At 43.4% G+C, this 26760-nt stretch overlaps 1 protein-coding gene across 1 annotated transcript in view; it reads left to right on the top strand.

Moving 5' to 3' along the window:
* Positions 1-228: 228 nt before the first annotated feature.
* The window catches only part of LOC108443133 (anosmin-1), a 92570-nt gene continuing 66038 nt past the window's right edge, over positions 229-26760 (top strand). The window contains exons 1-2 of the mRNA XM_017723577.2: positions 229-474; positions 21536-21583. Coding sequence (XP_017579066.1) covers positions 280-474; positions 21536-21583 — 243 coding nt within the window. The 5' untranslated portion in view covers positions 229-279. The remainder of the gene's footprint in view (positions 475-21535; positions 21584-26760) is intronic.

The raw sequence follows: 26760 nt of genomic DNA, 5'->3' as shown, positions 1-26760 counted from the left end.
ACCTGTAATATTCCGCTCACATTACATTTTAAAGAATTTAAAAATCGGTATTACATAAAAAATAAAAAAATGCCTCATAATTTCCTCAAAAAGGCTAAAAATCACCCCCCGCGCGAGCTCAACTACCTGCCACGCGAGCCCCTCCTCCAACCGCGCTGCAGCTCGCGCGGCTCTGGCCCCGCCCCGCCCCCCTCTCTGCTCTCGCGTGCCGGGACCGTCAAAACTTTTCCCCTTCAGTTTGCGCGGAGTGGCGCGAGCGGAGCAGAGCGGAGCGCGAGGATGCCGTCTTGGAGCGCGAGGAGCGCGAGCAGCCTTGCCGCGTGCGTGTGGATTATTACGGCGGCGCTGTGGGGCGCGAGCGCGGGGAGGCGCGAGGACGCGGCGATGGCGGGCAGCGTGAACCGCGCGCGCTGCGCCTCGCGCTGCCTCAGCCTGCACATCACCCGCATTTCGGCGTTTTTTAAACATTTCCAGGTAGATTTCGACGTTTTCGACGGTTTATCTGAGTGAAATTCCACGTCGAGCTGCTCGTTTGGACCGTTTGTTTGGTCATCAGTAGAGTGGAAAGTGACAGAACCACCGGACTGCGGTGATCCGGGCTGACCGGTCAGGTGTTTTCGGCGGCAAATCTGTCCGCACAACTTTAGTTAACCGACCAGATAAGCGGTTAGACTGGGCTGGACGTGGCTCGCCCGCTTCGTTGCTGTGAACGGAGGAATGGCTTGTTTATGTTTACTATAGTGCCAGAGGTCCGTGTTAGATGCTGTGGGAAAGCTCAAAGTTACCAGTCAAAAGTTTGGATGCCACCTGGCTGAATGCATGTTTTCCATTTCAGATGTTTTAGAAAGACCAGCACTGACCAGCACGGCTGGCCACCTGCAAAACCAGCATTTGTTGTGTTTTGGGTACTGGTGTGCTGGTCAGCAGCAATGTAAGTTGATAAACTGATAACCACCAAAACCAGTACATGTTGTTTTTTGGGGTACTAGTGTGCTGGTCAGCAGCAAAACCAGCATATGTTGTGTTTTGGGTACTGGTATGGTCAGCGGGAATGGAAGCTGATATGCTGGTCACCAGCAAAACCGGCGTACTTTGTGTTTTGTGTACTGGTGTGCTGGTCAACAGCAATGGAAGTTGATATGCTGGTCACCACCAAAACCAGCATGGCCATGCTGGGGTGACCAGCTAAACCAGAACCAGACAGGCATAGACCAGCTTAGACTAACATGAAATGCTTGCTGATCTGTGCTGTTTTTTCAGGAGGGTTGAGACTTTCCACATTGCTTGAAATTGGTTTTCAGAACAAATGTACATGTTGAGGTGTGATTATTTTCCGAAACAAAAAATGTCCTAAATCTAAAAATATGTATATTTTGGAACAGTGTAGTGTGAGCGTGTATGAATCTTCTCCAGTCTTGTTGGGAAAGCATCTCAGGTGGCTCCTCATGAAGCTTGTAGAGACAACATCAAGGGTTTTCATGAAGAGGCATCATGGTGCAGAAGAACCTGTAACATTTTTATTAAGATATACTTTTTGTTCACAGCAAAATGCCATTTAGTAGTTTTGATGTCTTCACTACTGTTCTAAAATAGTAAGAATATTCATGAGTGTGTCCAGATTTTCGACTGGTACTGTATGTTCATGTTAACTACACAAAAGAAGGCAGACATACAAGTAGTTTGACCAATGTTCAAGCATTGGTGATGACCACGATGGTGTCTAGAAGTCCCTAATTACATTTTAAGTGCTGTACAGATGTTGTTTTGTCCACCGAGGTGTTCACACCAGGCTAAGAGCTGTAAAGGAATTAGCCCTCTTGTCCGGTGGGGTCCGTCATGTCCAAAGCAGTTTTTCACACCTCACTCCACACAATGTTCTCGCAAGACTTCAGTGAAAGCCAGTGCAATAGATCTCTTCATCTTTTGGTCTCCTTTTGGCATCTTTTTGCCCTGGTTGTGCCATTCATGTGGGGTAGATGGGGCTGCTGGGGGTGCAAGCTTTTTTTGATGAAAAAATGTGTTGAACAGAATCTCTTCATTAAGTTTCCTGCTCATAATTTAAGAAATTGAGATGTAAACAAAGTAATTCAGAGCGGTAAAAGCTGCCTCACAGAAAGTTCCTACATTAAATAGTTATGAATTCACTGCTTGACATCTGAGACATTGTTTTACGATTGTTTTGAGAAGGCTTTGGCCTAGAAGGCATGTTTAAAATCCAACTAGGGCGGAGAGGTGCATCCAGGTCATTGCAAAACGAAGCATTCCACATAAAACCATGCTGAATTACTTTATGTACATCTTAATCACTGAATTCTGGAGAAAAATCTATTTGTATATGTGTGCGAAGTGTTATGCATGCAAGAGCGTCAAGAAAAAAGAAACCAAGTCGGACAAAAAAGGGACTCAAACTGAATATTAAAGCTCTGAATTAATTTTAATGGTCTGGTTTAAAGCTCAGATCTTGGCAGACGTTCCTCCCTGACAAACGAGGGCACTCACATTGAGATGCGACACGCCTTTGCAACTCTTGGCGGCTCATTTTCTTCTCCTTTGCTTGTGGAAGAAGTGCAGATTTGAGCTGAGATGTATCGGGAGCTTGATAAGGAGCTGGTTGAGCGAGCTGAGAAGCTCCCGGAATAGAAAGCTATTGTTTGTGTTGCTCTGTATAGGCCGGTCTGGAGGATCTCTGAGCTTCCAGCTCTTTCATGTGGAAATTGGAGGTCGCATCAGCTGCAAAAACATACCCCCACCAGCTCGGCCACCAAATGCCAATGTCACCCTCCTCAGAGGAACCTTGCTGTCTGTGTGAAGCCGCGGTGGTGGGGTCACCTTCCTGCTAAAGAGGGCCTTCACCCCCACTGAGAGGCTTTAATGGGTCGCTGGCGTAACGCTGGGTGGATCTGCCTCCTGTAAAGGATCTTATTACCTCATCATCAGGCCTACAGCGGCTGGTTTTGGCGGTTAAACTGAGAGATCCGTGCCTAACGTAGGCAGGAAATGAATCTGATGGCAGGACAAAATGTGGAGCAAAGCAGCAGTGCAGTCTTAGAGTTGGTACTAACAAGGGAAAATGTCTTAAATCTGGTCAGCGTATTTAATATTTCTCGCTATGAGCTTGTTGTAAGGGTGTTGTACGTTTATGCTACCTATTTGTAGATATTTACTTGATTTAAGTTGCTTTGTCTTCCTTTGGCAGATAATTTAACCAGTTAAAAATCTCTAGAAATAAGTTGAATGATCTCAAGTTAGTGTTAGGAGTCTTGCCCAAGGACTCTTATTGGTATAGTGTAGGCAGCTGCCCAGTCAGGGATTGAACCCCAGTCTACAACGTAGAAGACAGAAGTGTTACCCACTACACTATCCAACCTCAAACTAAGTCCTAGACACGTTTCCGTTGTGGTCAATCGTTTAAGATTTAGTAGTTGTTCACAGCTTGTGATTTTAGCTAAAAAGCAAAGACAGTAACAGTGATTAGATAGAATTTCACATTGTTTAGCCGTTGAGTTGGTTGGTCTGAAAACTTGGGTAGTTAAAGTGGAATTCTGCCCTAAAACTAACATATATTTGTCGTGTTATGCTGTAGTACAGAATTGCAGCCTTTAGCCTCATCACTTTGACAGAACGCAGTGCGATCTCACTACAATACCCATCATCCATTTTGCAAATTTGTCATATGACAGTTGGGAATCCCACCCACATTGTTAAAAAGATCCAGTAAAGAGGCCAATAAACGCAGATGTGATTTTCTACTTCCTAGCAATAATCTTAGCTATTTGGCTTCCTTCTGTATTAGTCAGCTAGCAAAACACTTCACAGCCCACCCCCAAAAATCCACCCAAAGTGCTTGTAGTTTTTCAAAAGCTCCTCACACCTTTAAAATGTGAGAAAGTGTGATCATAACCAATGTAATAATGGCCCAATCTTTGGTTTTGGCCAGAGTTTCCTTCTAAAACAGGCTTTAACTGGGTATAAGTTTACCTGGTCAGTTCATGGACTGATGACTTTCATAATTGAGTGTGTTTTCATGCACTTAATAATCTGAACTACAGAATCTGATCAACACGTAAAATCCAGCCTCTTTATCAGATTCCTAGACCTCTTTCTGATCTAAGACATCAGAGTGTGTTGTTTACATGACCATTTGAATAATCAGAATAACCGCAGAAATCCGATTATGATTGGATTCTTGAGTGCATGTAAACACACTCATTAGCCACGTTTACATGCAGCCTAATAATCCGTTAATAATCCGAATAATAGCTCAATTGGAATAGAATACGTCCATGTATACACTTCAGCTGGAATAGTCTAGTCCGATTGATTGAAGCAGTTAAAAACACAATCACTGCTCACTGCTGCTCATCTCACTCTGACTGGACCCACGTGATGCTGGTTGTCCTGGTAATGTTGACATTAAGCGGTTCTCTATGTATGCACGTAATTTTGGATCTGATTGCTTGTAGTGAGCACGTAAGCGGAGATTTTCCATCAGATTGTTGAGAAGAGTGAGAATAAACGCCTTGCTCTGAATCTGTAATCGGAATGTGTTCAGTCAGACCGGCAAAAATCCTTGCATGTAAACAATGCAACAGTGATCATTCTCTCCATTTGATTTTGGGCATGGCAAAAAAACTGGTCGTGCACAAAAACCGATCATCAATGGATGCGGTTGTAAGTGGAGCAAAATACTACGGTGTTATTTCACATTAAATGTCCACATAGTGATGTATTTATGGACATTCGCGCTCACATATGGGCTATCTCTCACCTTCCCACAATAGACAAGAGGGGAACACCCAGCCATAAAGCACTGCGGCTGCTAACGCGAAGTGAAAGAAGGACTCTGTTCTGCAGCGCATTTGGAAAGCATCGGCCTTATGTCGGATTATTTATGTGCGGACCTATTAAGCCAAAGGTGTGTCAGAGAGGTCCTGCTGGTCCATTTGGAGTCATAAAATATATGAGATTTTAAATTAAGCCTTTCATTCCTCCCATCTGGCTCTCTTGCGGTTAACGTGCCGGGCCCGAGAGATGCATGTTTTAATCCCGAGGAAAGACAAACATTGGAAAGCAGCCTTGCCATGTCCCCTTGTCTTTGGCCTTTGATATGAAGCAACATGGGAATGGAATCAAACCCTGCGGTCATTATATGTGTAACGTTTTTCATTAGTGAAGACAGCGGAATGAATGAGGACTTATGTTGCCTGGTTTCAACCTTTACATACTCAAACACAAAGAGGAACTTTCTCTGAGGAAAGTTCTTACATTTGGGGAGCTTTGCCAGGACTGTCCAGTGCTTCTCCTGTTGGCCGTTGGTATGAGTGCTCAGGGTCCCGTCTTTGAAATGAGTGTTATTTTTCCTCATCTTCAGCCTTAGCTCTTCCTATTCTCGTGGGGCAACATGTGTATTTATGAAAATACACGTCTGGGGACAACTCCTTGACATCTCCAAACCCCACCCACAAGTTCCTCCAGTCCAAAACAAAACTGTGTTTCTCTCGTTGGAGTTAGTGTTGTAATTGACATGTGTTCTCCTCACACGTGTCGCATCTACATGCTTACTTTTTTGAGGGAATTTTCAGCCGAACTTATGCTACATTCACTCAAACGACAGGCTTGCTGTCCATCAGGCAATTTTGAAGAGGGCATCATCGCCCCCTACCGCATAAACTGTTGCATTGGTTTAGAAATTTCACATTCACCTTGTTTCCTCCCTAAGAGATCTACGTTCCCACCAACATTTAGCCCAAAATCTTTAACGGATAGCCTATAACAGTTGTTCAGTTGTTCGCGTCTGGTCTCAAAGCCTAACTTAATCCCAGTTATACACTTCAGAGACAATTCTTCTGGATTTTGCTGGATATTCAGCTGAATCTGTTTCAAAAATATTATTTTAAAAGTATTTTAAATCTTTTCTAATTTGATTCTGCAACCGAATTATTTCCCACATAATATATGAACAGTTGCAGCAAAGTTAAATCCATGTATGCCAGATGTTAACTGAATAAATGAGGCCTCAAAATCACAAGCCTGCCTCTTTTCATGGAGTCATCAACCAATCACTGCAAAAATGGTGTATTGGCAAGTAGAATTGTCTTAAATCTAGTTACGATTTCCATTGTTCCTCATTTTAAGATTGTCGTAAACTTAAAATAAGATTATTTAACTTATTTCCTGACATCTTTTACCTGTTTTGAATAATCTATTAAGTAAAATTATCTCACGATACTGGCAGATCATTTCGCATGTTTTAAGAAATGTGCCTGAATCCAGCTAAATTATCTGCTAATGTAGTGAGATAATAGTGCCTAATAAAATGACTTTAAACAAGTAAAAAGCCTAAAAAAAGTTTGTCTCATATAATATTTGCACAGCTATATTAAAATGTATATTTAGACTAGATTTAGGCTGATTTCTCTTGTGAAGGTGTTATTTTAGCAGCGTATGGAGCACGAAAAGTTCTGATGACCCTATGTCATCACAGCTGACCAGTCAATATTGAGGATGCCTAACTTTTGGTCACCAACTGAGGAAAAAGCTAGTTTTGGCTGTTTTTAAACACCCAGAGCTGCACAAAATAACTGAACGTGAAAATTGATTGTTCCAGTCAATTTCCAAATATTTATCACGTTTCGGTATCACGTTTTCTCTCAGATAGATTTCTGGTGTTTACCTACTTGTCAATCAAATGCGTTAATTCGCCCACTTAAGAAGTGCGTCCTGCTTTTTTGTGGCGTCTGAGCCGCTCCATAGGCTGCAGTTCCCATTGAGACTTAAAGGGAAACTCCGGCTACAATGAAAAATGTAAGCAGCGCTACTACATCTGCTGTGAACATGCCTAACCTCGTCTTCCAGTGGCGCTGCAGTGGTCTCTAGAGCCCACGTGTCAAACACAAGGCCTGCGGGCCGATTCCTGGCCGAATCCTGTTCGGCCTGCAAAATTATTTTAATCGTCTATTAATATTAGCCCATTTCACCATGAGTTGCACTACAGTTCCCAGCGTGCACTGCAATGTAACTTGTGCTCCCACCTTCTCCCAAATAACAATCAATGGGAAGGCGCCAGGAAAACAAAACAAAGAAAGATGCCAGGTGTCCGGTTCAAACAAACGGGCAGATTAAAAAACCTACTGTACACTCTGGACATTTACAGAGGTGTGACCGTGATCTGCAACTAATTTAGTCTGTTAAGTTATATAAATTAGTTTTTATTTATAATTACTTAAGCAGTAGAACCCGAGAGGGAGTGTGTTATCGTGAAATACCACCCCGGCTGTGATCTGGTGTCCGTAGATCATCCCAGCCGTGATGTTATGGGTGATAACTCCCTCCTCGAGTGCTCTACTGCTTTAATACAGCAGCTAAATAAATACAGTAAGAAATGAATAAACTGGCCGTGAACGCGGCTTTAATATGTTTTAATGTTCAGCTCCTTCCTCCTAATTAGAGCTCCTTAACGAGCAGCTCGTTGCTACGTCAGAGTAACGAGCTCCTCCCACTCGCTGCTCAGCCGGCAGTTCGTTCTCCAGCTCCTTACACTAAATTCCCAAACTGGCGTCACCACTGAGCAGCTTTTCAGTCGGCAGCTGTGACAGAAGAACAGCTGAACAACCTGGAATCAGCCAGAAATGAACCCAACACCATTCGCCAGACGTGTCTGATCTTCAGAGTCGGACCAAATCAGACTGAGCCGTAAAACTGACCCAATATCAGGTTCAGCTCAGTTTGGTCAGTTTGTCCAGATCAGTATTAATGTTGTTTTGTTCCAGCCGGTCTGTAAAGCTTCTTACAGCCCGTTTAGTTTGGCGAATGGTGTTGGGTTCATTTCTGGCTGATTCCAGGTTGTTCAGCTGTTTAAGGGTTCTTTAGAAAAAAAATGGTTCTGTATAGAACCATGAACACTCAAAGAACCCTCTGCATGATTTGAAGGGTTCTTTGCATCATGAAAATGTTTTTTAGAGTGACGGAGAATATGCTTGAATGTGCTATAGATGGTTCTATGCAGAACCTTTTTTATAAAAGGTTCTAAATGGCACTAAAAGGGGCTCTGTTATTATTACAAGCTTCTATTAAAACAATAACAGAATCCTTTTTCGGTACACTCTTAAAAAAATGGTTCTTCAAGTGTTCTTTAGTAAAGAAAATGGTTCTAAATGGAAATAAGACCCCTCTGCATGATTAAAGAATTCTTTGCATCATTAAATGGTCCTGATGATGAATGTGTTCTATGTGGAACCTTTTTGATAAGGGTTCTACATAGTACACTGTAAGCAAGTAGGATTCTATATTGCACCAACTATTCTTACAAGCCAAAGAACCCTTTTTTGGTACTGTATAGAACCATTTTTGTTAAGAGTGTACTTTATACAACCCTTATCAAAAAGGTTCTATATAGAACCATATAAAACACACTCTTCATCAATCTGAAGGACCGATTAATGATGCAAAGAACCCTTTAATCATGCAGTTGGTTGTTTGACTGTCCTTGGTTCTATATAGAATCATTTTCCTTACTAAAGAACTCTTGAAGAACCATAATTTTCAAGTGTTTACCTATCTGAGCAGTTAAACGCTGGCGTCTAGCCCGAGAACACGATTAAAGGGTTCTATGCATCATGAAAGGGTTCTTTAGACTGACTGGAAAATGTGCATGAATGTGCTGTAGATGGCTCTGCGTAGAACCTTTTTAAAAAGCGTTCTTCTGTTGTTACGAGCTTGGCACTGTAAACCTACAGCACATTCTCCATCAATCTAGTCTATCAGAAGAACGCTTTCGTTTCATTTTAGTCACGCAAGGGGTTCTTTGAGTGTTCTTGGTTCTATATAGAACCGTCTGTAATGGTCAGGATTTCTGAAAGTGTTCCTGATGGTTCTATGATGCGTTTATGGTCAAACAGTGAGTCTGAGGGACCTACTCTGTCACGGTTTATCTTCAGGGACTGAATACTCAATTACAGACGTGTAACAATTCACTTATTGAACTGCCGGAAAAAATCCGTCCGTTCCTTCGTGTAGGCTGGATGTGGCGCATTCCTGCAAATGATATTAGGAACATTGGGATCATGGTGACGTCACTGTGAACGCGCCTCATCTGTTTTTACTGCGCACACAATAAATCATCGTTTTTATGTCGAAGTCGCAGTTTCAAAACACAAGAGCTGCGACTTTCTAATTGAAGCCAAAAGATCATCAAAGTTCTTAAAAAAAGATGGTTCTTCAGTAAAGACGGTGGTTCTATATGGAACACTAAAAGACCTATTTGAATGGTTCTTTGCATGGTGAGCTAGCTCCTCTGAGCGATGGAGAACGTGTTGTATATGGTTCTGTATAGCACCAAAAAGGGTTCTGCTATTGTTACGATATCAAGCTTGTTTTGGTGCTATGTAGAACCCTTTTCGGGAAGGTGCTATATAGAACCACGTACAGCACATTCTCCGTAAATCTAACGAACCATTTCACCATGAACAGAACTTTATCAGCATGTGCGTGGGTTGTGGAGTGTATACGGTTCTGTTTAGAACCATTTTCTTTACTAGAGAACCCTTGAAGAACCCATTTTGAGTGTGTACACTTTCAACATTGAGGTTTTAAGAGGGGAAATTAAGGTCTTGATATATTTTTTTAAAAAATCCTTATTTTGATTGATGAAGTTGTTCTTTGTACTGAAACACAGCGACCCAGATCTCTTTACAGTGGCAGTGATAGGAACCAGGGTTCGCCATGACAACTATCCAGAACCACCGGTGAACCTACAAGTGAGTGTTTATATGTAGTGGTGATGGTAAAATGGTGGTAAATCTGAAATAAATAGGCTTTGGGACCATTTTGCCTCACAGCGCTTGGCATGTACCCCTCCACCACGAATAGACCCAAAGTAAAGTATGTTTTAAGCCAAAATCTGTTCAAAACTCTCATAAAACAGCGTCTCAGTCATCAGGCAGTGAATTCAGAACCAGTTCATGTAGGAACTTTCTGTAGGAGCTTTTAGAGGGGGACGTCTGGTTCCCATCACCACCACCGTGAACGGTTCTGACTCTGGAACAAAGGTGTTGGATCGAGTTCGCCTCGTTGGAAGCGTGTGTGGAGTGCAGTCCCGCGGCGGTGTGCTCTTTGGCCCGTGTCCCAGACGGGACTGTTTGGATTACGGGCGTGCTGCAGAAGGCCTTATCTTTACTGCCGCTCAGCCGGGACTCCACGCACCGAGGCTAATCAGCCCGCCGCGATGCCTGCCGCAGCCCCGCATGACCGCGGCTTTGGAATCCTGTGGACTACGCCACTTCCAGCCGTATCTACCGCAGGAATGCGGCAGCTGCAGATGCTTGCAGCATCATGAAACACTGATAAGAGGCTATTAGCTGGTGGTTGATAGCAGAACGTGTTGAACCTCCCAGGTCTCCTGCCTCGAGTGGTTGTTTTCTCACCATCATTACTAGAGGTGGGGATCTGTGGGCACTTTACGACTGGATCCGGTTTCGATTCAGGGATGCGACTGTATGATCATTTGATTTTTGATGCGTCATCTTTGTCACTTCTGAGGTCAACATTATGATATTTTGTGTCACAATTCAGGCTTGAGACACGTCATCGGAGCGAAATCTTGTACCGCCGAGAAACTTTACAGGAGAAGGAGAAAAAAAATGCGCTTGACTTTCAATGTAAGTTCATTTATCAAGAGTTTTGTCATTTTTGGGGCATTTCTGTTTCCTGTGTCACGACATTTTGACACAACAAACACTGTCTAGCTTATAACCGTGATGTTAAAAGAAGGAACCGCAGAAACAGGAAACGTTTTGTGACAAATCTTTCATTTCTTTAAACGGTGACACTTTCTATGGATCTCACATTTGTAAGCATCTATAAACACATTCATAACATGTTATAATGCGTTCATACGGCATCATAAACATGGTTTTAAATATATTTATAAAAATGAATCACGTTTGGGCGGCATGGTGGCGTGGTGGGTAGCACTGTCGCCTCACAGCAAGGAGGGCCTGGGTTCGATTCCCCGGCCGGGTGACCGGGGTCCTCTCTGTGTGGAGTCTGCATGTTCTCCCCGTGTCTGCATGGGTTTCCTCCGGGTTCTCCGGTTTCATCCCACAGTCCAAAAGACATGCAGTCAGGTCGATTGTGTAAAATGATCAAATTGTAAGTCGCTCTGGATAAGAGCGTCAGCCAAAAAAAATGGTAATGTAATGTTTATTATTCGTTATCAGTTGTTAATATAATGCATTATAAATAGTGTTAATAACATGTTATACTGTCAGAGCCAGAGAAGTCAGCCCCTCCCCTGAACCCCAGAGGGAGGGGTGAGATAGTCGAGTGCTGTCATTGTAATTTTGTTCCCTCACTGGTTCTAACGTCAAGCACTGGAACCCTTCACTCTGTAACACTAGACTACAGTAGGGTACAGTACTGCTGGTTTCTGCTGGAGTTCTATTGGATATGCAGTGTTAGGTCAGTGTCAGGCTAACGGTGGTGAACATTAACAGTGGTGAACATTAACAGTGGTGCACATTAACAGTGGTGAACATTAACGGTGGTGAACATTAACGGTGGTGTACATTAACGGTGGTGCACATTAACGGTGGTGAACATTAACGGTGGTGTACATTAACGGTGGTGAACATTAACGGTGGTGTACATTAACGGTGGTGCACATTAACAGTGGTGAACATTAACAGTGGTGAACATTAACAGTGGTGCACATTAACGGTGGTGAACATTAACGGTGGTGAACATTAACGGTGGTGTACATTAACGGTGGTGTACATTAACGGTGGTGCACATTAACAGTGGTGAACATTAACAGTGGTGCACATTAACGGTGGTGAACATTAACGGTGGTGAACATTAACGGTGGTGTACATTAACAGTGGTGAACATTAACAGTGGTGAACATTAACAGTGGTGAACATTAACAGTGGTGCACATTAACAGTGGTGAACATTAACGGTGGTGAACATTAACGGTGGTGTACATTAACGGTGGTGTACATTAACGGTGGTGCACATTAACGGTGGTGAACATTAACAGTGGTGAACATTAACAGTGGTGTACAGTAACAGTGGTGAACATTAACAGTGGTGTACAGTAACAGTGGTGCACATTAATGAACAGTTCTTATAATGCATTATGTTAACAATTCGTAATGCATAATAAGCATGGCTATAACATGTAATGCATGTTTATAAATATTTATAGGCATGTTTATAACGTCTTAAGAGCTGTTAACATAATGCATTATAAGTACTGTTGGAGAGCTGTGCTTTTAGATGTTAGGCTGTTTCCTCTGGCCGTGTTGGCTGTTTTCTGTTTGTCGCTCCCGAGTACCCCGAGTGATGGTTCTTCAAGTGTTCATTGGTAAAGAAAATGGTTCGATGTAGAACTATGAACGTTTGAGGAACCATTTTCATGATTAAAGCGTTTTTTGCATTGTTACATGGTCCTTCAGACTGATGAAGAAAGTGTTCTGTATGGTTCTATATGGAACCTTTTTGATAAGGACTCTGCATAGTACACTCTTAACAAAAATGGTTCTATACACCACCACAAGGATTCCACTATTGTTACAAACCAAGGTTCCCTTTTTGGTAAGAGTGTACTATATGCAACTCTTATTAAAGAAAGGTTCCGTATAGAACCATGTAGAACACATTCTTTGTCAGTCTGAAGGACCATGTAACATTGCAAAGAACTCTTTAATCATGCAAATGGTTCTTTGTGTGTTCATAGTTCTATACGGAACCATTTGCTTTACTAAAGAACCCTTGAAGAACCATCATTTTAAGTGTGTACCTAGTGAACGAGTAGTTGGATACTCAGGTCCAGAGCAGGTTTATGAAAATTGTGGCATGTTCTAAAGTAGGTGAGGCCTGGGATCCCGTAGAAATGAAGGTTCTGTGCAGGTACGTTTCTCATTCATCAAGGTACAAACAGTGTAGATGTTCCCTCAAAGCTCCAGCAGTGGTTCTAAGGTCTGATCGTGGAGCTTAAATCAGGTTCTCCAGGTGAAAAGTTGGTATTTGTTCCTTTTCATAACCGAATGATTTAAAACAGAGCAGTAGATTAAAAGCCTGGAGGCGAGGCGGGGTGAGTGGAGTCAGTCCAGCTTAGAACACATCATTTCAGTGGTTTATGGTTCAGTGATGTTCCCTGACTAAAGGTACTGAGATGGAACCTTGAGGGTCCCACCCCAGTGACAGAGCGGAACTGACCCAGGGACAGTCTAGCATCTTTATTTCTGAGATTGTTTCACAGTATTTTCAGGCGGTTTGCGAGGACGGATTATTTTTCCCCTCCACTAGTTGTTACAGTATAAGATGTTCGCCGTGTCTGAAACACTGGCGCTGACGTCATGTGACGGGTGGGACAGTTAATCCTCACGAAGTGCCGTGCGCTATGTGGAACGGTAATCTGCTGGATCTCACCAACACTCCCTGTCAAACTCTGTCGGGCGTGACGACATGTAAACGGCTTCAGACCCTGGCGACGATAAACAGAACGTGGGGGTCTTTGTACAGCGAGCAGTGTGGGTCTCAGGCAGCGTCCCACTGCCTCTTTCCCTAATCTCCGGATTATCACTGCTTCGGGCAAAAAAAACATTCCCTCTACATAATGCAGTCTTTCTTGTTCTGTGCGGAACCGAGCTGGGAGAAGAGATTGACAGAGCTGAAAGACCTCAATTGATTTCGGACTGAAAGGTTAAAAGAGGTGCAGAAAGGCCGCTCCCATGACATCCAAAGCAAGGGTCGTGGTTTTGCCCTATAATTATCCTGGGGCAGGTCAGTGACATAGTGAGGTCAGTCCTAAAGCAGCTGGACCGGTAACCCCCATTGAGCTGTCCAGCGCTACAGAGGTGGTGCTGTGGCTCAGAGTTAATCTCCAGTCCGGGCTGCTGTCGCCCGGTGACGGATGGGTCTGGAGAGGCGTCAGAGAGCAATGCTAGGTTCATGCCAGATTTCCTATTTGCCTCTTTGGAAGCTCCCAACGCCCTCCTGGAGCTTTTTAACACTCTGGAATACTCAATGAATACTCAATGAAATGTCATTTTGACCTGTGTCTCAGAAGTTTCATCCCGCCTGAGTGAGTCCACCATGCCAATAACTGGAGCCTTATTCTGAGGGTCCTTTTAAGATGAAACAAACACTCAGTGGACTCTCAGTTACATGTGAGAAACATATGAGGGTTAGTATTAGGATTTGGGTGGAGTTTAAGGTTAGGGTTAGGATTAGGGCCAGGGTGAGGGTTAGTATTAGGATTTGGGTGGAGTTTAAGGTTAGGGTTAGGATTAGGGCCAGGGTGAGGGTTAGTATTAGGATTTGGGTGGAGTTTAAGGTTAGGGTTAGGATTAGGGCCAGGGTGAGGGTTAGGATTAGGTTTTGGGTTGAGGTTAAGGTTAGGATTAGGATTTAGGCTGGGCTGAAAGTTAGGGTTAGGTTTTGGGTTGAGGTTAAGGTTAGGATTAGACCCAGGATGAGGGTTAGGATTAGGTTTTGAGTTGACGTTAGGAATAGAATTAGGCCCAGGGTGAGGGTTAGGATTAGGATTAGGATTAGGGCCAGAGTCAGGGTTAGGTGTTGGGTAAATTTGCATAATTAAGTAACATTAACATCTACTTAATGCCAGTAATGAATCAACAGAACATCTACAGGATATTTACTTCAGTGTATTCAGATGCTTCACTGCTGCTACTTCACTGATATGTTATTGACGTGTTACTGATTAATCTGTTGTGTTTATTAATCATCTAATTGTGTTCGTTGACGCCAGAGGGTTAATCATGAATCAGGCTTAATTTGTTTATTCTCAACTGTTTAATTTCACTTTTCGTGTTGTTTATTTGTTTATTTAGTGTGGTGTCCTGAAACTGTATGTCTAAGCCAAGAACCATCAGGGAATCTTTAGGAAACCACTAAAATGTCCAGAGCAGGGGTGTCCAGGAATGGAGTTGGGCATCACTGGCCTAAATGAATGAGAGATGCCATACGGCAGTGCGATTTAGTCTTTGGAGACTGTTTCAGACACAAGGATGAAAGACAGAAGTATGACCTCTTCTTTAAAGTCTTCTTTTCTCTTGCCTGAAAAACTGCTCCACTCTTGAATCGAGATCTGAGGTTCTACTTAAACCGTGACGTTTTAAAGCAACACTGGGATCGGTTCCCATGTGCTAACTGTTGTGCACTTGCTTCAAAGGTCAGGCGTTTCATAGAGACCTTGTGTTGTCTGGACTGCGTTCGAGTCTAAGTTGTGATGACTTCGTTTCAGATGTTCCAGACCCGTTTGGTTTCTGCCTCATCGTCTCCTGAGAGCTCCTTCCCCGAGGCCGAATCAGGCCCAGTCTCCCTCACTCTGAGCGGCGCGATATCTTCTTAAAAGGATAGACTGTTCCACTCTCGGCTCTGGCTCGCCTTTGAAGCTGCTTGACCATTATCCTTGACACTGAGCGCACAACACCCGCTGGTACTGGATCGCAAATTAAGTCTTTAATGATAAGTTCTTTCCCAAGGTTTCACTGGGAATTTCCAGTGGATTACATTGTTCCAGAAGCCTTTGAACTTGACATTGAACTTGAGCAGAGTTTTAGGTTCGGAGACTCGTAAAAGTTTGGCCGTGTCCTCACTGCGCCCGTGTCTTTTTGTTGTACGTGAGGACCGAGACGGGTTCACGTCTCAGCGCAATTATCTGTTTAACGTTTGTTTGCCAACTGACGTCCTTCGTTCTGTAGATACTTCATGCTTCACTTCACGGTTTCCAGCCCTGTTTTCTCGCCTCTCCTCGCCGGGGCTCGAGCTGAGGATCAGAGAAAGGCAATAAATCATTATGTCTGTTGTAATAAAAATCTCCCGCACCTCCTCAGCATCTAGCTCGTTAAAATTCCAGTCCGACCACTTCTGTAGCCTCACCTGTTCCCCTTGGACGATTGTCAAATCTGTGTGTAATTATAGTCCTATTGAGACTCTCTGACAGGGTTGATATTAAAGACAGTCAGAGGAAGGCTCTGGATCTGTCCTCTGAGAGAGCTCCGTGTCTTGGGGGACGCAAAAACATCAGAACCTTCATTAACATTTATGCTCCGTTTTAGGCAGCAATATGAATCTGATCCCAACTCATCACTCTAGATATAAGAGAAATGTGTATATGGGCCATGAAACAAGAAGGCCTAAGTCAGAGGTTCCCAACAGCCTGGCCCCAGTCCGGTACCGGGCCGTGGGTTCTTTGGTACAGAGCCACGTCAGTGTAGCAGTAAAGAAGGTAAAACCGTAGAAAATTAACAAGAATTCTCTTCAGAAACTTGTAAGCCAACTTTGTTTCAGGTGTAGCTTTGGTAGTTTTTTCTATAGTTTGGTAGTTGTTGGTGTGGTTTGGTAGTTTTTGATACAGTTTGGTAGTTGTTGGTGTGGTTTGGTAGTTTTTGCTACAGTTTGGTAGTTGTTGGTGTGGTTCGGTAGTTTTTAATATAGTTTGGTAGTTGTTGGTGTGGTTCGGTAGTTTTTGCTACAGTTTGGTAGTTGTTGGTGTGGTTTGGTAGTTTTTGCTACAGTTTGGTAGTTGTTGGTGTGGTTCGGTAGTTTTTGCTACAGTTTGGTAGTTGTTGGTGTGGTTCGGTAGTTTTTAATATAGTTTGGTAGTTGTTGGTGTGGTTCGGTAGTTTTTGCTACAGTTTGGTAGTTGTTGGTGTGGTTTGGTAGTTTTTGCTACAGTTCGGTAGTTGTTGGTGTAGTTTGGTAGTTGTTGGTGTGGTTTGGTAGTTTTTGCTATGGTTTGGTAGTTGTTGATGTGGTTCAGTAGTTTTTGCTACGGTTCGGTAGTTGTTGGTGCGGTTTGGTAGTTTTTGCTATGGTTTGGTAGTTGTTGGTGTGGTTTGGTAGTTTTTGCTACAGTTTGGTAGTTGTTGGTGTGGTTTGGTAGTTTTTGCTACAGTTCGGTAGTTGTTGGTGTAGTTTGGTAGTTGTTGGTGTGGTTTGGTAGTTTTTGCTATGGTTTGGTAGTTGTTGATGTGGTTCAGTAGTTTTTGCTACAGTTTGGTAGTTGTGGGTGTGGTTTGGTAGTTTTTGCTATGGTTTGGTAGTTGTTGGTGTGGTTTGGTAGTTTTTGCTACAGTTTGGTAGTTGTTGGTGTGGTTTGGTAGTTTTTGCTACAGTTCGGTAGTTGTTGGTGTGGTTTGGTAGTTGTTGGTGTGGTTCGGTAGTTTTTGCTACAGTTTGGTAGTTGTTGGTGTGGTTCGGTAGTTTTTGCTACAGTTTGGTAGTTGTTGGTGTGGTTCGGTAGTTTTTGCTACAGTTTGGTAGTTGTTGGTGTGGTTCGGTAGTTTTTGCTACAGTTTGGTAGTTGTTGGTGTGGTTCGGTAGTTTTTGCTATGGTTTTGTTTGATAATCGTGTGTTTACATGTGACATGGCTAACGCTTAACCACATGTTAATCTACAGATTGGCTTTTTTTCCTTTTAATGACTGACTAACTTTACGCATTAAAAGAAAATGATTGTGTAACTGGCGGCCTGCTTTTGGACACTTAAGTCATCCAACTTAATCGACAAATGCAGAAGACGTAAAACTACCAGTGAGGGACGGTCACCGATCAGCTCAAGCCTGCCCGTTTGTGTTTGGCATTAGCTTCTTTAAGGAAGTGCTGGTTTGTATCAGCTAAAAGCCGACGAGCCTGAGATGAAGCTGTCTTTTCTTTTCACATACTTGTATGAGGTTTTCAGCCTTGACTGTTGACTGAAGTTGTACGCCAGGACCACACTTCGTTTGCCAGTCACAGACGTAACACAACGCCATAACCACTTAGGAAAGCAGGTCCAAGGCCGACATTAATGATGCGTTAACATTTTTGATTTCCATACGTTTCGTCCCCGGATTTGGCCCACGTTCTTTAAAAGGTTGGGAAACCGAACTTGAATGATGTGGGACTTGATAAAAAATGGCATTTCAGACATCTGAGATTGTTTTGAACACTTGGCTGAGTTCTTTGAGTGTGACAGTGGTCCTTTACAGCTGTTGGACCAGCTCTTCGGTATTTACTGTCCTCATGAGAGTGCAGTTAATCTTTGGCTGAACCGTGGATTCCCGTAGGCTGTGACTCCTCTGTATACATTGCCGTGACAGTGAACAGATACCCGCTGGGCCGTCGGCAGTCCGCTGTACTCTAACGTCAAACCTAGTCATGAGTCCTCCTTTGAATTAATGTGTAATGTGAAGCATCTAATGATTAACGTCATCCTTACTGTAAGCAAGTTACAGCTGTTGTTGACCTGATTAGTAAGTCTTTTCCACATGACGTACGGCTACAGCAGAAGAAACTGTAGCAGTGACCTTTTAAGAGTTAAACACAGAGACCAGCTATTACTGCACTCATGTTTCAATGCATGAGGAGATCAGTAAGGAAAAAGATGATTAGACAGTAAAACGTCTTTAAACTGGTGGGAATTCAATAGTACTCTTAAATTCACCTGTTGCATACGACATAATACCCACATATTATACATCAAAATGTTCAGAACAATCTCAGCTCGCTCTGTAACGAGGCCGCCTTGACCCAGACCACCGTGCAAAGGAAATCATTTTAGGTTATGAGGCTTATAAGGCTACATGACACCTATATAAGCTGTCATGACATAACCCTACATAAATGCTTATTTCAGTAGGTCATTCAGGAGGTCATCTGTCATTAAAACTAGCAAATTTCAATCAAAACGGGCAAATGTAACCTTTATAGTGAATGACGCCTATTGGAATAAGCATTAATAAACATTTATGAATGGTTATGTCAGTTGTCATGACTTATGTAGCTTATGTAGCTTATGTAGGTGTCATAAAGCCTTGTGACCAGCACCCTACAGTAAAGTGTTATCGCAATCCTTAATACCTCTTGTGAAAACACAGCTTTACTCATATGGACAAGTTCTATTGGTGCTGGAAATGGGTTCAGACTCAAAGTCTTAGACTCACAAAAGTAGCAGAATGTATGAATAAAATATTAGATAAATTTCACGTCCCTGTCCAAGGCGACTAAACAAAAAATGAAGGGTTTCCGGCGTGACGGTCAGTGTTTAGTGATTTCCTGAGTGTCCATCGGTCAGTTTCACACAGAATGTAGATGGACACACGAATCCAGCAGCTCCAGACGGTGAGAAGCAGATGACATGTGTCTCAGCCCCTCTTCACAGGCTCATAACTCCGGATGTGAGTCTTGTGTCATCTTGTGATAAGATGGAATGGAAAGGGCGGCTCTACAGATTCAAGAAGGGTTTGAACTCGATTTCTGAGCTGGATCATCTCAAAGATATTAATAGAAACAAAGAGAAACATCTAATTTGGCTTATCGGCGCCAGAGTTTTCTGGAGGTCTGTATTCTGCTAGTAGCTTGCTGAGAGGCTGGGCGGCAGATGCTGTGGTTCGAGGTGTGAGGTGTGCACTGCAGAAGAGTTTTTGTTGTTTTCCAGTAAGTTTGGAAATAAACAACTTTTCATCAATGCTGATAAACAGGCACTACGCTGAGGGCTGCATTCAGGCACTAGTCGATTGCTGCCCACAGCGCCCACTAGTGGATTTATTAGTCAACTAGTCTCTACAACCCCTAAAATTATTTGTAAAACATTTCTATGTGTTGAATAAATATGTCATAAACAATTTCTGTCCATTTTCCATCTGTTTGCTCTTTGTAAGCAAGAACAGCTGCTACTGATCTCCTCATCCCGCTGATCAGCGTAACCCAGGTGTCCAGTCTTATCCTCAAAGAGCTGATTTGCCTGCAGGTTTCCACTCCAACAAAGCAGGAGCACAACTGATCAACTGTGTAAAGACTAAGACCAACTGATTAAACAGGTGAAATCAGGTTTTGCTTCTGCTGGGTTGGAATGAAAACCAGCAGCCACATCGGCCCAGAGTGGATAAGATCAGATGCGCTGTTGCTGCACGGTTTATCAGCCCCACTTTATCAGTCCTGTGGTCAGTTTCTGACCACAGGACTGCTGTCGTCCAGATAAGTCACTGACTCAGCTAGGATCCTTTGACTATAGCAGTTTAACTAACTTTCAGGCTGCATTCACAAGACAGTGTGGTATCTAGGGCTGCGACTAATTACAATATTAGTAGTCGACTATCTGTCCGTTTTTTAGTCAATTAGTCGATTAGTCAATTAGTCAACGATTATTTCTGTCATGCCTGTGGGCGTGGCTCCTGTTCCTATCTCAGTTCACCTAATCAAGTCTGCAAATGTCACCCTGTTGTCCCATGAAACCTGAATATGAACCTTAAGGTTGATAGCTTGATTAAGTGTGTTTGTAACATTAATATGAGTATTCACAGTAAAATACTAATTAAAGTGCAAGAAGGCTTTTAAAGATAATGCGCAATAACCTTTACTCGAAATAGCAGAAATTCCTGATGTGATCCATCACAGAGACTAACTAGCCACCGCGAAGTGGAGAAGGTTTACTATTTATAACGAATGCTGGTATTTATGACGAAATATTTTTTTGCCTCACCTTCTTCACACCAGAACTGGTTTATGAAGAGTCTGGCCACTTCTTATTTCCCCTATTATATCAAAAACAGGAGGGCGTCTGTGAACGAGTCCTCAATGAATGGGAGAGAATGGAGCTCAACGGCTAAAAACGAGAACTTAAAATAGTTTCTAATCACTCGCCCAGAACTTTAATTTTAGAAAGTAAAAGGATGAGTTTTACTAAAAAAACAAGTAAATCTCATCTGTTTGTTTCCTTTATTCTACAGTAAACGGGTTTCGGTCAGCAGGAGGCGGGGCTTTACTGCTAGAACGTGATGATTGATGTGCGAGTGGAATTATTACATTCTTTTACATTAAAAATTTTTCAGCATTTATAATCTATGATTTTGCTCAAATGCTCTATATCAACACATTCATTTTGGACTTGCTCTGGAGCGCCCTCTAGTGTTTGAGAAACCCGGAAGGCATTATAGAGTGGGAATTCTCCTCTCTACAGGTTCTCTGTTCATGCTCTCCGCTACACTATCGTTCAATATGGTCTTCATGAATACAGAATGCATTCGTGCCAGACAATGGAATATCGCCCCCAGCACTTCATGTAGTGCATTGCAATTACGAATTAGTGATGCGTCGACACTGAAGTTCTAAGTTGACTCATTTTTTGTAATGGACATCCGTCACAAACGCAGTCCAACTGAAAGCTCGTGGGTGAGAACTGTTCTAGATGTTTTTCTCTTGACAGCAACGATTAGTTTAGTCTTCCATTCTATTGCAAACTGATGCAATCGACTGAAGCCCCGCCCCATACCAGCTCCTATTGGCTGACTCGTGGTGTGCACCAAAAAAGTTCAGCTCACGGACGAATGAGAGCGATTTTCACACGTTGTCTTGCGGTTGTCTTGTTGTCCGTCAGTGCCTAGTTTTCATTTAAAAAGCAATGGCCAGAGATTGACACTAAAACGTCCTGTGATCACAGCCTCGGGAAGATTCTGGAATTCTGAAAGCTCCGCCCCTCGTATGCAGAATGTTTTCTAATATTCGCTTTTTCTCCTCTTTATTAACAGGGCAACGGATCCTTGGTGTGGTGTCAGAATCACAAGCAGTGCTCTAAGGTAAGGATCCCTCAGACTGAGTTTGTGGAAAGTGGGAATCTGTTGGAATAAGCTGTCATTTTTATACCTATTACCAAACTCCCAATCCAGGATTGGACATCGTAGACTCTTTGGAATAAACTGTGGATTTGAGGCCAAACTGTGGACTATTACGACCTCCTTCTCCGTCTTCTTCTTGTTGTTGTGTACTCTGGCCTGCCCTCTAGTGGACGAACTGCTTAACATCCATGCAAGCGTGAAAGATGCATGGAAATATGTGGGCAGTGATGGTTACATCGTTTGAAACAGACGTGTTGTTTTTCGTACATAAAGGGAGCATAAACGAGCCTTGAGCAGCTATTTGACTCAGTGATGCGCAAAAAATTCCGGTTGTTTATTCTGGTTGTTTTGGCTACTTGCAGAACCCCACAGCTGAGGCCAAGGTGAGGGGGGTTTTCCCGCTTGCGGTGTGACCAACAAGCCGATTGGCCATTTTTACTGAAGGGCGGGATTTTCTCCATGAACTGACCAAATATTGAGCGTTACAAGCGTTCCCAATCGTTTTCCAACAACTTACCAGCCTCCTCCTGTATAATGTCTCTGGCCACTGTCATACTTAGTTTTTCTGAGTTTTAATTTTTGCTCTCGTTCTATCAGCGCCACCTATTGGTGAGCTACCACGCCACCAGTCAGTGAGCTCCTCTAAAATATAATTGTGTAGTGTTTGTTTGGCTGTTACAGTATTACTGCCATCCTGTATAACAGGATTATTAATCTTAATCTTAATCTCCCTACGGCATTTCCACGGGAACGCAGCATATTTTAGTACTCTGTGTTGATGTAATATACTTGCGTAAACATGAATCTGGTCATTTTAGTGCCTCGCTTTCTTCAGGGTGGGTTTTCTGACAGGCGCTGTGCATCAGGGACCCCGGGAAAGTGCAGCTTGTGAGTGTTTTGCCAGGTTTTCCGTGCAGGAGCTGAAGCAGAAGCTCCGTAGGGTTTCTCCTGTGGTTTAAGGTCAGACACAAAGCAAACCTCTCACAGCTCTCCATCAGCACGGCTTTCAGCTGAGTAAACTCCAACTGCAGGCGCACACGCTGGCCGACAGGCACCATGACGCTGAGTGTTGACGGCCGGTACTTTGTTCTGACAACAGTAGTTATACTGTGGCTGAGTTTGGCGTGTTTATTTTGACGGTGTCCGTCGCTCATGGCAGACTGGAGGCTGGAAAATAAACAGAGCGAGAGAGAAAGACAGAAAGACAGAGCGCTCTCTTTAACTCCTGTTTACACTGAGTCACAGGCCGATCGTGCCAGTTTGCTTTTCCGCCGTGTGTTTTTTTTTCAAACATCGGAACAGCTTGTCCGCGAGATCCTGTTATTCTACAGGTGACGACAAATTACTTTTCACCCTCAACTGCCTTTCAATGCACACGAATGTGAGCCGGTCTGAGGCCTTGATGGAACCTACTGGAATTTACAAAACACAATATATTACGCTCCCAGCCACTTCAAAAGACAGCTGCCCCAACTTCGGGCCTCCACTCACTGGCCATTTTATTAGAAACCCCAACTTTGTGGTTCCATTCATTGGCAAATGTATTAGAAACTCCTACCTTGTGTTTTCGCTCACTGGCCACTTTAGTAGAAACACCTACTTTGGGCTTCCGCTTACTGGCCACTTTATTAGAAACACCTGCTTTGTGTTTCCGCTCACTGGCCACTTTATTGGAAACCCTAGTTTTGGGCTCCACGCACTGGCCATTTTATTAGAAACCCCAACTTTGTGGTTCCATTCATTTGCAAATGTATTAGAAACTCCTGCCTTGTGTTTTCACTACAGGTGACAGGCTGCGGTGGTCTCTAACACTTACTGCCCGTGTTGTTTGTGATATAATTTCTCGGTTTAATCTGCTGAAAATGGGAGCAGAGCTCAGTAAACAGGCCCAGTAATTCATTCCCCTCAGTTAGTCCTGCTTTTCTCTAGACTGGAGTTAATGAGGTTGTCAAAGGGCCTTCAAACAGGAGATAAGGAGCACTTTTAAAGCCGGACGTGTTCTTTATAAAGTACTGGAGGACGTTCACGCCGTTCCTTTCTGGGGCTGCTTAGCGTCAGCTGCAGCGCTGTCCCGCACCATTCCTCACACTTTCTCTCCTCCTTCCTTCCCTCCTTCCTTCCTTACTTTCTTTTGTTCTTCCTTCCTTCTTCCTTTCTCTTTCTTTCTTCTTCCTTCCTTTCTTCCTTTCTCTTTCTTTCTTTTTCTTTCTTTCTTCCTTCCTTCCTTCCTTCCTTTCTTCCTTCCTACTTTCTTTCTTTCCTTCCTTTCTTACTTTCCTTCCTTCTTTCCTTCCTTTCTTCCTTTCTTTTTTTTATTTCTTCCTTCTTTCTTTCTTTCTTTCTTTCTTCCTTCCTTCCTTTCTTTTTCTTTCTTTCTTCCTTTCTTTCTTCCTTCCTTTCTTCCTTCCTTCCTTCCTTCCTACCTTTCTTTCTTTCTTTCTTTCTTCCTTTTCTTCCTTCCTAATTTATTCTTTCCTTCCTTTCTTCCTTTCCTTCCTTCTTTCCTTCCTTTCTTTTTTCCTTTCTTCCTTTCTTTTTTTATTTCTTCCTTCCTTCCTTCCTTCCTTCCTTCCTTCCTTCCTTCCTTCTTTCTTTCTTTCTTTCTTTCTTTCTTTCTTTCTGTTTGTGAAGACTCAGGTTGTTTGCAAGTCTAAGGCCCCGTCCCATTTCACCACTCTCCCCTACCACTGAGCCCTCAGCTCTCTGTTTTACAGGTTCACGTCTAGGTGTGGGGGTCCCGATTCTTGTTGAGATAGAGGGGTGGGGTGAAGTGTTGGGGCTACATGACCCTCCAAACAGAGAGATACGAGAAAAACAGAAAAACCGGTGAGACGGAGAACAAGAGACCAGAAACACCCACAGATGTGGGAATCTTCTCTGTTAATAAATCACAATAACCATCATATTATCTTAGTTTAATGTGGTTTCAGTGGATTTTGGTTCTTTTATTCATAACAAGGATAAAAATCACTACTGACATGCTAATGGCTCGGTAGCTAGCTGGCTAACTTTCCCGTTCCACCTTAAATAGTTCACCAGTTCTGACACCTAAAGCGGCAGAATGTAACTGCTGCTCCATTTAAGGTGGAACGGGAAAATTCAAACAGGTGACTTCAGCTTCACATCACTGAAGAATTAGGGGGGGTGATAATAAATAACTGCCCCCCTCTTTGAAGGCGTATGATCCCTAAATGTAACTAAAGCCCAGCAGTGAGGAGCTGAACTTTCCCCTCCTCTGCTGTCCCTGCAGACGGGCAGGGTGGCCTACAGAGCGGCGCTAGTAGCTGTTAATGAAGTGATGCTCTTTTATTAGAGGGTCTCATTTCAGAGGAAGATCTCAACCACTGCCCTGTAGCTCAGTCCAGAGGGGTGAGAGTGACACTCGAAAACAGAGCGGCATCATTTTTGATTTGGATTTTTTTGCAGTAATTTGGCTTAACTTGGCAAATAACCTGAAACTGTGCACTAAATCTGCAGGGAGGTGCACGTTTGGGTTAGTTCTCTGTAGAGAATGGATGTGCTTCTCGTTTTTACGCTGAAATAAACATGTTTTGGTCCAGTGTGGATTTTTTAGTGACGTGTTATGGATGCGGTTTATCCACAAACCTGACAAACGATTGACACGACCAAAACTGTCATTTCAGCCTAAAAGAAGGTCTTGAAACATTTTGAATGATCGTTTAATTTGTAAAACAGTCTCGTGAATAGAAATGCTAAACGCATCGAGTAGATTTAAGATGATTTTATAAAGCAAATTTCCATTGAACTTTACGATCAGTGAAATGAAATGTAAACGCAGGCAGACACCAAATGTTCCCCTAGTGGCTGCTAAGAGTAATTACACTCCAGCTGAAGACTGTCTTTGATTTCCCTTTGAGGTTTAAACCCATTTGACATGTCGTTGTCTTTCAGTGTGTACTTCAAATCGTAATCGCAACAGTGACGGTCGGTTTTGACGCCACGAACGATGAGGACCGAAGCGCCTGTGTGTGCAGTTTGGGCACCGACCGCCTCGTAATGACCTGAATGTGTTTGGAAAGACGTTCAAGCGCAACAAAAGGTCCACGCTGGGTTTTGTTTAAACCGCGTCCACTCAGTGGTTTCGGGTTACGGTGTGTGTGAATAGCTCCGCGGAGGCCGCTTGGCCCTTTCACTTCCACCGAAACCTCTCAGATTCAGTACAAACCAAACAAATCCGCCAAAGTAACGGCTTCAGCAAACCCCCGACACGCTGAGAGCCACTGCTGATGCAGTTCATTTCCCCTCCAGCGGCCCTTCATGGGGTCTCCGCTCCGACAAAAGCTACACACACCGGTTAATTATTTAAACAAAGGCAGCTTGACCTCGCCAGTCCATCAGCACTTTTGGAAATCAAAGCCTTTGCTGTTATTTCTAGTTTCGGGGGAAGGTTGTGTGTGTGTGTGTGTGTGTGTGTGTGTGTGTGTGTGTTGGGGGGGGCTAATGTTGACCATCTCCTCCAAAGCGTCCATCTCTGGCTCAACGTGACTCCACTGCCATTAGCGTCCAGTTGTTATGGTAATTAACCCCGCTCCCTGTCACAGAGAGAGGATGTGTTAGCCTTCATTAGCATGCTATAGCCCCAGCATCGGCCTCCATTCAGTCCCAGCCACGCCAGGAGGCCGGCATGCCGGAACACCACAATGCTAGAGCTCTTTGTCCTGGCTGTTTTTTTTTGTCATTTTGGGCTCTTTATCTGTCCGGCGACCTCCTTTTCCAGAGAGAGAGAAAAGCCCCGGCCTTCGAGTCGCCCCGAAACATTTGACAACTTCTAGTACATTCGGGTTGATTTAAGGAGGAACGGCATTCGGCTCAGATTCTTAAAGCGACAGACTGGCGCTCTTAGATAAAAATCACAGCCCCCCCCCCCCACCAACCCTCTCACCCCAAACGTGGTCAGTCAGCTAAAATGTGTGGCTTCATGAGCCATGAGGCTGATGTACTGTAGCTAACAAGCCAAGGAAGTTTATACACTGTAAACTTAAATTAGTTGAGTGAAAAGAAATCATACAGACTTCAGACACGGTGTGGACGATTGCTTTTGGAGTAAAGGGGTGTTGGGGGGTTTGGGGGGAGCACTGTGAGATTTAGAGTTTTCGCCAGTCTGTTGTAACACTGAC

The sequence above is a fragment of the Pygocentrus nattereri genome, chromosome 6, assembly GCF_015220715.1.
Source record: "Pygocentrus nattereri isolate fPygNat1 chromosome 6, fPygNat1.pri, whole genome shotgun sequence".
Classification (NCBI taxonomy): Eukaryota; Metazoa; Chordata; class Actinopteri; order Characiformes; family Serrasalmidae; genus Pygocentrus; species Pygocentrus nattereri.
Note: the sequence above shows the minus strand (reverse complement) of the source record. Positions and strands in the feature narration are given on the sequence as shown.